The sequence below is a fragment of the Anastrepha ludens genome, chromosome 2 (assembly GCF_028408465.1).
Source record: "Anastrepha ludens isolate Willacy chromosome 2, idAnaLude1.1, whole genome shotgun sequence".
In the NCBI taxonomy this organism is placed as follows: domain Eukaryota; kingdom Metazoa; phylum Arthropoda; class Insecta; order Diptera; family Tephritidae; genus Anastrepha; species Anastrepha ludens.
Window position 1 is genome coordinate 66861946 of NC_071498.1, and position 12863 is coordinate 66874808.

The 12863-nt window shown below is 37.0% G+C and overlaps 1 protein-coding gene across 1 annotated transcript; it reads right to left on the minus strand.

The window, feature by feature from the left end:
• Positions 1-7348: 7348 nt before the first annotated feature.
• On the minus strand, positions 7349-10485 carry LOC128865111 (uncharacterized). The gene is made up of 2 exons (XM_054105134.1): positions 7539-10485; positions 7349-7485 (listed from the first exon to the last, which is right to left on the minus strand). Exons 1-2 carry the CDS (start codon positions 10483-10485, stop codon positions 7349-7351), a joined length of 3084 nt encoding a protein of 1027 aa, XP_053961109.1.
• Between the last annotated feature and the right edge of the window lie 2378 nt (positions 10486-12863).

Here is a 12863-nt window from a genome sequence, read left to right on the forward strand (position 1 = left end):
TTGCCAAGCATAACAAAATAAATGTTTCGTTCCGTAAAAGAAATTTATACGAAAATTATTTGCATTGAATCCAAAAATTATTAAATTTAGTTCACAGTTTTTTCCGTTTACTTCTTCTCAACCAAATAATTTAATTTTTAATCATTTTTTCTAGATTAATGTGAACTCTAGAAGTTGTATGAAGTTACAAAACAAATGATAATTTACTTTTTCACCTTCGATAAATCTTTAATTCTCATTTACAGTCTGAATATTGTATAGAACTATAGTCTTTATAAAAATTTATAACAGTCTTCTCTTACTGTTCATAATATGGGTCAGTACTTTGTCTTCATCACAGTTGGCAACACCGTCAGCTAACTAAGGAAAGCACCAAAAAGCTTGCAGCAAAATATCGGCAGTCCAGAGATTTCGCAACATAAAATGTTGCACATGAAAAGAGGAGGATAGTGGTGCATGCGCTTTTCATATCATTTACACTGGCGGTCAATAAAATAGAGTCACTTTGATTTTAGTTGGAAAAAGTTCCCTTGCTCGGTTGATTATGTCGATTATTTATTATTCCTTATGTGATAAAAAATTAAGTGGTGCTTTAACACTACATAGCGAAACATGTATGCCACGGCAAAATGAGATTTTGTGGGCCAAACAATTTTAATCGTTAAGATATTTTTTAACATATGAATTATTTAGGTACTATTACAAAATATTTTTTCTCAAATTTCGCAACTTTCAATAACGCTGAAATGGGGAGAGGGTAGAACAAATGTTTATTTTATGTGGTCTTAAGTCCAAGCAAATAATAATTAATAATAATTTAGATAAAGGTACTACAGATGTGACTTAATTTAATTTGACGACGCAAAACATTTTTTATAATATATTGTAATTTACTGATATTTCAAAATTCCATAGACCATAACCTTTTTTCAGGTTTATCAAAGCCCACATAAAAGAAGTTATCAACAATAGAATAGAAAGCCCAGAAAACAGGCAAGCAAAACAATTCACCCTTTCTTTTCAAAAAGCTTCAAGGCTTCTAAGCCAGGTGAATTTTCGTCCACCTATTTAGGTGGTGCGATTCTGCATCCGCTGTTGTTATGGATCAAAAAACCTGGAAAGTGCTAAAATTCATTAGAGGCACTCACAATTATTCATCAGATTCGCAATCAAGCACAGTAGACCATATTTGAGGTCGCATTGCACTATTACCCAATAAAAGCAACAATCACTTTTTGATAAACGCTATAAGACATATTTTATTGAAGAACAGCCAAAAAATTAATATTATTGGATTCCCGGACATATGGAGATAACAGGTACCGAATGTTTGAATACGAGAGTCAAATCAACTACCGACGAACCGTTCGTTATGGCCCCGCATGGCAGCAAAAATGGCATTTTCATAACCAACCAATAATATTTCGTTTTTATATGAAGAAAATGCCCAATGAAAAGAAAAAAAAATATAAAAAATCAAAGAGAATTGTTAGTCGTCTCAAACTTTCACTTTATTATTCTAAAACTAAATAAGCTATAAGAAGTTTGTGAATTTTTCGAATGTTTATATACAATTTTAAATCTTTCATCCATATCTTTTTGCTATACAATGAGGTTACTTAAAAAAAAATCAATCGAAGTCAAACAATGAAAAGGCAAAATATTCAAAATTGTCTAAAATCGCGTTATGTTTCATCCCAAGTTGTATGCCTTATAGATGGTGATTCATTTTTATTGGCCGCAAGTGTACAAATGTGAGTGCATTTTCTCCAACCAAGCCACTCATCCAGTCGCATGTGTAGGTTACGCATACGCCCAGTACACTCTAACATCCTTAACATTTTACTACTTCAGCACACATCGTCCGTTCGTCAGCTCATTTTCCGTGGCATCTTAATTTCACCTCTTTTTTGTCTTTCGCATATGCAGTTAATGTTGCAAAATGTCAGAGTGGCATGTCAATCTCGCAACAAAGCAAAGCACATTACACACCACTTCCAAAAAACCGAAAAAAACACGTAATGTTAACAATAATAACAACAAAGAATGTGATAAAACTTGAATGACGAAGAGCACAATGAGCAATGGGTACTGCATTTGCGGTAATTTTGCGGTTACCACATGCTTACATGTGAGTGTGTGTTTGTGTATCTGTAATGTCTTCATTCATGCCTGGATTTGTTCATTCATAGAGGCACCGTCACACACGCACACACATTTGCAGCAACCGACATGCAATGCACTGCAGGCAAACAAGAAAAAAAACGCAAATCCTTTCAACCAATTCATCTTCATCATACATTTTCAGCATCATTAAATGTGTATGCGCATGTGCGTGCCACTGCCGTAGACAGCTTTGCCACGGAGATCCGCTTTTTGCACTCACACCCGGACCGCCACCAGCCTTCCACATTCTATCCTGTATTCTTGTTTTTTCCTGAACACTTCAAATACAGTAGATATGTACAAGAAGACAACCATGATTATGCGCTCTGACTAAATGCAATGCTAATTTTGAGCTACTGGAGACACTTATTTTAAACTCTAAAAAGTTGGTAATAATGAAATTTGCACATTTTAAGCAGACAAGCAACGAGAAGGTCGATTAGCAAAAACTTGTTGTGAACAGTTCGCAGTTGAAAGCCTACAAGAAAGCTTTTAGTGTGCAGAGTTTTTAATGGGAACAATTATTTGAAAGGCAAAGTCCTAATAAATAGCCGATAACCTCCATTAACTACTCTATATAAATGGTATTGGGGTCATTTTGTTTTTTAGAGTGTATAGAATAGGGAATATATGCCACTTTCTGAAATTTTACAATTTACATAAAAAATTTGTTCTACTTCATCTGTACTATTTAAAAATTCAAACTCAGTTTTGTTTTTCCAGTTCGCAATCCATGTAGTTTAGGGAAACCACCACGAAAAAATTGAAGTGCCTTTGTTGGATCCCTTTTGTATTTTTATTATTTATTCCTAGTTTATTGTTATTTATTTGTATTTTTTTTTATTATTTAAAATTTTGTATGCACTTTTATTTTTTAACTCTTATTAATTTTTTATGAATTTTCATATTTTAATTTATCTTTAATTTTTAATAAAAAAAATTAATTTGGTTTTTAATAGCATTTTCTTCTTAATTTATTCTTGTTTTTATAATTGATTTTAATTTTTTAAAGTTTTACAACCTCTTTTGAAAAAAATTAAATCATATAATTTTTATTTTAATTTTTGTACTTTTTTAATATATTTGTAGATATTTTATTTATGGAGTCCCATTGTTGGATCCCTTTAGTATTTTTATAATTTTTTTCTACTTTTTTTCTTTAAATATTGAAAGTGTTTTGATGCATTTTTCTTATTTGTAATTTATCTTGATTTTTTAATTCTTATTAATTTTTTATGCATTTTTATTTTTTAATTTTTTAATAAAAAACTTTTTTTGATTTCTTTTTTTTCAATAAAATTTTTTTTCTTAATTTATTTTCTTTTAAATATTTTATATACATTTATATTTTTTGGATCCCTTTTGAATTGTTATATAAATATATTCTTTTAACTCCTATTAATTTTTTTATGCTTTATTTTTTTTGTGTTTCGTTTGTTTAATTTTAACTTAACTTTATAAAAAAAACTATGCGAAATTTTAGTAAAATCCGATGACTATTTTTAAGAGTAGTCGGCCATTTCCGAACCCGCACTTTTATTTTTTTAACTAACTTCAACTTCAAATATAAAAAAAGGTAAAAATCTAAAGTCAACTTTATTTTTCTCCGTAACGCTGAAACCCGCAATCGACAAACGTAAGTTTGCAAGGTCCAACACGAGGAGATTGGGGTGCCATTTCTGCATCCATTTTGCATTTTTAATATATAATATTTTTAGTTTATTCTGATAATTTTATTTTTTTCCGTTATTTTTATATTTACGTAGATATTTTATGTTTCGTTCTTTATGTCGTTAAGCTTAAAATGATTTATTTTCATTTTAAATTTCGGATTTGTAATGAGTGTCTCTAAAACCCCACTGTACGAAGTTTCATTAAAATCGAATTACAATTGGCTTGTTTATTATTTGAATAAAATGTATTTCACTCTTATAAGAAACGACACCAAAAACCCTCCTATACAAAGTTTTATTAAAATCGTACGTTAGTTCTTAAAAATCGTCTGAAATATTGGGTCCGATATTTTTATTTTCAGGGGCCTCAAAAACTCCTCTATACGAACTTTTATTGAAACCGGAGGACTATTTTTAAAAGTGGTCCGCCATTTTCAATTTTGAAATATTGTACTAACTGTCTGTAACATAATCAGCATCCCGAAAATCTTTTCCTCCAAAGTTTCAATCACCAAAATCGAGTAATGGTTTGATATTTTCGGCACTTTTGAGAGGTTTTCTGGCTCATAATGAACTCGTCAGGAAATAGTCTGAAGCCAACTGAAGTGCGAATGAACTCAACGAAAACTGTGGAGAACTTGGAGTAGTATTCTCAGAATATTAAAAAAGAAAAGCTGTCAAGAGGTGTACCAAAAGTTGGAATAAAAGACCAGAATATTTATATTTTTAAAGAATTTCATTAAAAACATTTTTTTTTTCAGGGAAAGGCTCTTATATATACTTAAGGAAAATACAAAACTGAATATTTTTTTCGTAAGTGTTCTTTATTTCTTGCGTACTAAAGGATTCAAAGTAACACTCGAATTTCTCGATCCATTTTGAATGATGGAAAATGCATTTATTTGATCTCGCATACTCGACTTGTACATTAAATAAAGCGCATAAATTAAAAAAAAATGCTCCCCTATAAACGATACGCTTTGTCAATTTCTTTCTGGTCTTGCATATTTTAAACTGTGTGTCGGTTTTAACGTTCTCTTCTCCCTAAATAATACATTCCAAAAAGTGAACAAAATAAAGGATAAGCTGTAAGCAACAGTAAAAAATTCGCAAATAGTTCCGCTTAATTGCATTGACTCCTTCCTCATTCGGCCTCTCATCATCCACTTTAGACATCAACCGCACTCCCACTCACTCAGTTTTTATTATTGTATTGCAATTTTAGTTTTGAAACTTTTTGCTTAATACGCTTTAACTGCCTGCCTTGTCGCTCAAAAGTGCCAAGTGAATAATACAGACTTGTGCGAAGATACATTCATCCTGCATACCATACTTCTTTGCCTCAAGGTAGTCAAGCCGGAGAGGGCAGAGTTAGAAGGCTGAAGTCTAAAGGATAAAGTAAATGTTGCAAGACCTTTGTTGTACGCTAAATTGAGCATAAGTAGTAAATTTTGCTGTAGCAGCAGTCTCGGCGGCAGCACCTCCACTTATAACCCTAATTAGCGCTGTGCGAATAATTGAGCCATTTTGTACTTTGAAAAGTATTGCAATTGACTTTAATTACCCCTAGGTGAGCTATGGTAAAGGGATAAATGCACTCAAATTGCTCGCTATTAAAGAATTATACTATTATTATTTTCCGGAGAAGTTGGCTTCGCATTGCTCCTTAGAATTCTAGTGCGATTTCAATTTAATATTTAATTGCTGAGTGTTGTCATCAAAGGCGAAGTGCTTGCGTGCACATTAAAAAAAATAACAAAAAAGTCCTTAGTCAACTATTGCAATGTTTCATATACTTAGTAAACTCCATAGCTAGAAAACATATCGTCTTGAAGGTGTCTAAGCAATAATTTTTACCAACTGTTCTTTTGAAAAAGTTACATATATTATGAAATAAAAAACGAATTATTAAGGGTTAGAGGCCTTAAAAAATGATGATTTTCAATAAATTTTTTTTGCTAGTCAATTGCTTTATTTTACAAAAATAAAAACATACCATTAATACATCACATTTCGACTTGACATTAGCAAAATTTAAACTAAAAAATTGATAATTGAAAAAGTTATCGCTGCTTGTGGGGAGCCCGTTCCTTCAGAAGCCCGTTGTGGTGATCCTCACAAGTCCTTCGAGATTCATCTAAACTCAATCGGACTAGAGAAGTTAGTTTTATTAATAGATAATCTTGTGCCTGATCGAAGCTTGTTTTTCGAAACTAACAATATGGCGGCCTCAGGAAATATTTGTCGGATTTTCGAGAAAGAAAAAACCGGTAATTAATTGTTTAAAAAAAGTCGAAATTTTTGAGAAAAAAAATGCTTCGATCAGGCACGAGTTTTTATCTTTTTCAAAAGCAGTACACATTTTGTTGAAATCTACCAAGGGGTTTTTAAGTTACAGTGATCACCAGTTCAAAAAACATAGTTTGGAGAAAAATTCATTTAAAGTTTTGCTATCGGCTCCGGAGCGCTCGAAGCCGAACATGAGTAGGGTGGAAACAGCAAAATGGGACTGAGAAGACGGATTGGCCTTCACAGTCACCTGATGCCAACCATATTGAAAATGTTTGGGCAAGAGTCAAGCAAAAACTCAAAGGAAAACAACTAAGGACGGTCAAATAGTTACCAAGCAGATTTGGAGACGATTACCTTCAAAATATGATTCGAATATGTGCAGCTCTTATAGCTAATGGTGGTGACTATAGATTTTATTCATTACATTGAATTTTTTGAACATTTTTTTAATATTAAATTGAATAACTATTGGTTTTCTGGCTCACTAAAAAAGCCACTGTTAAACCACCAAGCTTTTTTGGCAGCTAATAGTTTTCAAATTAAACACTTTTATTTTTAAACCACTTTATAATTTATTTTTCACAGAGTTTACGCGTTCGTGTGTTTGTTACAAATGTTAAGTTCACCGGCCTCAGCTGATGTCGAGCTTCAAGTCTCGAAATATTTGCTTAGCACAGCTTATATACAATGTATGTACATAGAATGCGTTGATACGAACGTTAGGAAAATGACAAATATAGGATAATGTGTATTAATATAATTCAAGGACAAGTACAAGGATTAGGGTGACCAGGTGTTACGAGTTAAAAATATTACAATCTTATAAGTTAGACTACAATACTAAATTATTAAATAAAACTATACAATTAACTCTATACTTAAATTAGGTCATGTAAATTAGGTGCTGCTCCCAACATCCTCCCCTCCGTTGAAAGTTCAGGGCTTTCAACTGATTCCTTAGTCGGAAGGAGGCACAATTTAGTAACAGCTCGACGTGTAAGGCCAGTGGATGTACGTAGAACAGCTACTCGTGCAACACCGTCCTCACCAGTAATGACTTCGATGACGCGCGCAAGAGGCCACTTAAGAGGCGCTGAATTTTCATCTTTAATGCATACAATATCGTTGATTTGCACATTGGGGTGAGGGGTGCGCCATTTTGCTCTTTGTTGAAAAAGAGTGAGGTATTCTTCGCTCCACCGTTTCCAAAATAGTTGTTAGAAGTATGTGACACGCTGCCAGTGACCGAGTGGATTGTAATTCAAATGCGTGATGTTAGGCTCAGGAGCAGCTGTAAGCGGGCCGCCAATAAGAAAATGACCTGGAGTTAAAACATCAAGGTCTTCTGGATTTTCTGAAAGATGTACAAGAGGTTAACTATAGCAGAGATTTGGCATACCAATGTACGCAGTTCATCGAAACCAAGAATTGCAGAGCCAAGAGTGCGGTACAGGTGCTGTTTAGCCATTTTTACTGCGGCTTCGCACAAGTCGCCGAAATGTGGTGAACGAGGTGGTATGAATCGCAAGTCAAAACCATTGTTGAGGTAGTGAACGTGAACCTTACTGCGGTGCTCTTGGCTTAGGAGTAGGCGTTTTAGGTCTCTCAACTCGTTCTTAGCGCCTACGAAATTGGTTGCGTTGTCTGACCAAATACAGCTTGGCATGGCGCGTGTTGTCGTAAATAGCTTGAGAGCTTCCAAAAAAGCACCTGTTGGAAGGTCCTTCACTAGCTCTCTCCATACGGCCTTGGTTGCGAAACAGATGAAGACGCTGATATAACATTTCTTCTTAGGCAAATCAGCCATGATGTGCTCAAAAGGTTTTCGAGCTATTGTTGATAGTGCAGACCGTTTAGAATTTCTGGTGCCTCTAAGGTGTCGCGCGTCATCGAATTTAAGGAAGGTATCCCTTTCTGCATCAGAAATGTGATGAAGGTCCCGCCACAAAATGCACTGGAAAATGTTATCGGCTGCAGATACGCGAACGCAACGATACATCTTACAAATGTCTCCAATAAGTGCAACGGGAAACGTACGAAAGCGAATAAGAATATCAAAAAGTTTGGGTTGTATGGTCGGCCTCGCCATTAGAATCTCGTTTAATGAGAGGCCCGAAGTTGTGACAGCAGAACCATCAAAAACGACCCTGAGCTTTGTTGTGGAGCTATCTTCCTTGCGCTCAAGGCTCTCAAATCGTCGCTTTGCTTGTGTGTATGATTCGCCTAATGATTCTGTGCCGAGTTTCCAAGGTAAGCGAACCGAGTACTCGCCTGAAGGTAAACGCGAAACATTTTGCTGAAAATGCGCCTTGCAGTCGAGCTCCTCCCTTGCTGTTTTAGTGATTAGCTCAAAAACGTGATCTACTTCCCAGAAGCGACGTACCAAATCGTCTCGTCGGGTATCAGAGTCGATGTCTCTCGAAGACCTTTGATTGGCCACAAATGACGAAAGCTTAGAAGTCTGTTGACCACCACCTGATATCACCCAACCGAGAAGAGTTTTTTGAAGAACTGGAAATCCGGGCGCCAACTGTATCTGCCCAACGCAGAGAAGTTCGAAAAATAGTCCTGCTCCGATAAGCAAGTCAATACGCTGAGGTATGTTGAAATTGGGATGAGCTAGTTGGATGTTCGAAGGGACGTTCCAGTCCGCGATGCTCACTGAAAAACCAGGCTGATTGTCAGTGATTGTTTGAACAACGACGGAAGTGATGTGCGTTGAGAAATCTGAAGTCCGCGACTTCAGTACGACATTGACCGAATAGCCTTCAGTTGACAGGTTGGCATCCCCGATGCCCGAAACTGCCGCCGAATATTTGGTCCTACGAAGTTGTAATTGATTAGTAAAACGATTTGTAATAAAGTGAAGCTGGGAACCCGAATCCAAAAGCGCCCGACATGGCACGAAGGTACCAGCACGATTTTTGACAAAAATGACTGCAGTGGCTAGAAGCACAGCATCAGATGGAGATCTCGAAGTGAGGGCATGGCCAGGGACAGATGATGTTGCAGCTATGGTGTTTGATTTCAATGTGGGTGGTTGCGTGACTGGGCCTGATATAGAAGTTGAAGCAGAAGATGTGCGGTCAAAATGCAAAAGCGTATGGTGTTTCAATTGACAAGCTCTACAGGATCCAGATTTGCAATCCCTCATCTGATGGCCACCCTTAAGACAGTTAAGGCAAAGCGAGAGCTTCTTGGCTTCTTTTTGGCGAAGGTTTGGAGAAAGAGTGGAGAATTGCTGACAGTGGTAAATTCTATGATCTGGGCACCGACAAAACGCGCAACCACCTACTGAGGCATTCCAAACGACAAATGATTTTCTTATATTTGTACTTACAGTTTTACCGTTTCTGTCAACTTGATCCGTTTGGGTTTGTATGGCATGCTCCACATTTTCGAGGGTACGACACCGCTTTTCCAAAAATGCAGCTAACTGATCCCACGACGGCAGTTCGTTGCTAGATGAATTTTCTTCCCACTTGGATTGAGTAGCCTTGTCCAACTTCTGGATTAGTAGTTCAACTATAATGCAGTCAGCGATTTGTTCTTGTGACCCAAGCGACTGCAACGCGCGTATGTGTGATGTAACCTTGTCCGTCAAACTCCGCAACTTGCTTGCGGATGCATCTGCCCTGTCCAGCCCAAAGATCTGTCTGATGTGTGCCTGAAATATAATTCGCTTGTTATCAAAACGTTTTTTGAGTAAATCTAATGCATTTTTATAATTATTTTCATTTATCTCCAGAGATTGGATAGTATCCAAAGCAGCACCACTCAAGCAGGAACGCAGGTATTGCAGCTTATCGCTTTGCGTCAGGTCGCCATCGTTGTCAATGACGGAGGTGAACATCGAGAAAAAGTTGCTCCACTCGGTATACGCGCCACTAAATTTAGGTAGCATTAGCAAAGGCAAGCGAGAACGATTGGCATTCACGATGATCGACTGCGAGTCACCAGTGTTCGCTCTGAATGTCGAGCAGTGCTGACCTGTGCTACGTCTCCCAATCTCTCGTTGCAGGTTCGCCTTAAGTTTCACCAATGTAGCATCGAATTTGCAGGGCAGGTCACTGGCGATAGACTCAAAGTCCATTTCCTCCAAACTGGTGTGAGCGGCGGTGAATGTTGCTTTCAAATCTCCCACTGATTCCATGATTGCTGCCAAGCCGTACTCATCCATGCCTTGTAGCATTTCGTTGTTCATCTCTGCTGCTGTATGCTGAAGTCGATTAAAGACTGACCTTGTTTTCAGCTTTAAAAACGACACGCGATCTGAAGACGGTTGCCCACTCGTTGGTGCAGTAATTGGTGAATCGCCTCTAATGAAGGTACCATTACCTGGACTGAGCGACATGTTGAACGTTCGACTTTTAAAATTAACTGACCGGTTATATTGATAGCGCACGAATTTATAGGCACGGTTCTATGTACACGGAAACCGTTGAAAAAGTTAGTAAATAGAAATATAGGTTGCGGTTTTAACTGTTTTGTTTTACAAGTCCCGCACAAAGTTAACAAACGGTTTTATTTATTGGGTAGGTATTAAAACGACTACGCGACAATAATTAACTACCGTAACACGATATTTTCGAAGGGATAACAAATGTTATTATATTGAATAATAATTTCAATTTTACACAATTAGAACACACGAATATCACGTCGGGGTCACCAAAAATGTTAAACCACCAAGCTTTTTTGGCAGCTAATAGTTTTCAAATTAAACACTTTTATTTTTAAACCACTTTATAATTTATTTTTCACAGAGTTTACGCGTTCGTGTGTTTGTTACAAATGTTAAGTTCACCGGCCTCAGCTGATGTCGAGCTTCAAGTCTCGAAATATTTGCTTAGCACAGCTTATATACAATGTATGTACATAGAATGCGTTGATACGAACGTTAGGAAAATGACAAATATAGGATAATGTGTATTAATATAATTCAAGGACAAGTACAAGGATTAGGGTGACCAGGTGTTACGAGTTAAAAATATTACAATCTTATAAGTTAGACTACAATACTAAATTATTAAATAAAACTATACAATTAACTCTATACTTAAATTAGGTCATGTAAATTAGGTGCTGCTCCCAACAGCCACTATATATTCATTTAATATGAATATTATAAGCCCATGTTTGTTAGAATCGAATTGGTCAACTAGTTTCTAGGTTATGGGGTCACGCTTCTATTAGACTAGATTTTATATAACATAGCTGAAGTCAGCATAGCCAAGTCAGCATTGAGGCTGAGGGCACTCGCTACAGATTTCTGTAACAGTGTACAACTCCATTTTAATAAACTTTTTATCACAATATTCCCTTCTAAAGAGGATTGGGACAGTGGTACGTTAGATGACGAAAATAGAGTGGAGGAGTTCACTCTGAAAAGCTAAGCATAAGTGCATTATTTCGCTCTCTAATCTCTGTAGCGTATTTCAGGTAGAAGTTATCGCCTTAAGAGATGGTTTATTGCCCTTAAAGGAGAGACGCCTAACTACGAGGGTAGTATATGTTTACTCGGATCGTCAAGCAGCCGTGAAATAGTTAGAAACTGTAAAGTACTAGTCAAAAGCGGTAGTTGAATGCCACAAATTATTATGTAAAGTATCGCAATATTTTAAAAAATACCTGTTCTGGGTGACGGCCATAGAAATATAGAATATAATTGCAAAGCAAACGAGCATGCAAGGGAAGACACAATACTAAACATTCACCCCGATTATGTACAAATACCAATTCACGAACGAATAGATGCGTGGGATTCCAAGAAGAAACACGTAATCACTAACATCGCAGAACGGCGATGCTGGCAAAGCTGATTCCATCAACAGGCCAATGGGTCCAAAAGAATTACGGGGAAGTGAATTAATTCTTAACTCAGTTCCTTTCGGTCCATGGATTCTTCCGGAGATACCTAAACCGAATGGACAAGGCAAGCGATTCTAAGAGCATATACTGCGAAGCGCCGAACGATGACGCCGAACACACGTTTTTTATTGTAATTGTGACAGATATCTCGCGAAAAGAGATGCTCTGAGGAAACAGATTAGCGACATCACGCCGAGCAACATAAATAGCAAAATGCTCGAACGCCAGGACAGCTGGCATGCGTTAAAGAGATACATCGAGAACGTCCTACGGGGAAAAAGATAAGCCTCAACACAGTGCAACAAAGTGAAGCCTCAGAGACAGGGACAGACGAGCCTATAGCATGGAAGCAGGGTACAAATATGGTGGTCCCAGACGTGAGTGAATAGAATTGGTTCTTTATGGATGCCATTCTGGGCCTTCACGAAGTAATATAGAAATCAGTTCCGGGAAGGGTGTCCCCCCGTAGGGGAGGAAGTGTCGTTTTAGTGACCAAACCACTCAACGCAGTAGACGACGATCGCTGTAAGTGCGAAGGCATTTTGAACCCTATCTCACCCGCCACAGGTAATGATTTGAGCCGTTGTAACAGAAGATGGGCGCTCTCCAATCGATTTCATCGAGACTGGCGTCAAAGTAAATGCGAAATATTATCGGGAAAGTATTCTGGAAGTTCCTTTGAAGCCATGGGCAGGCAAACATTCCATTGGCAGACCATGGACGTTTTAAGAGGACTCGGCAACGTCTCACAATGCTCGAGTGAACCAAGAAAGGCTAAAAAACAACGTTCTGAACTTCATAACGTCCACAAAATGACCAGACGCAAATCAGATCGATTATTCTCTTTGGGCCATTTTAGAG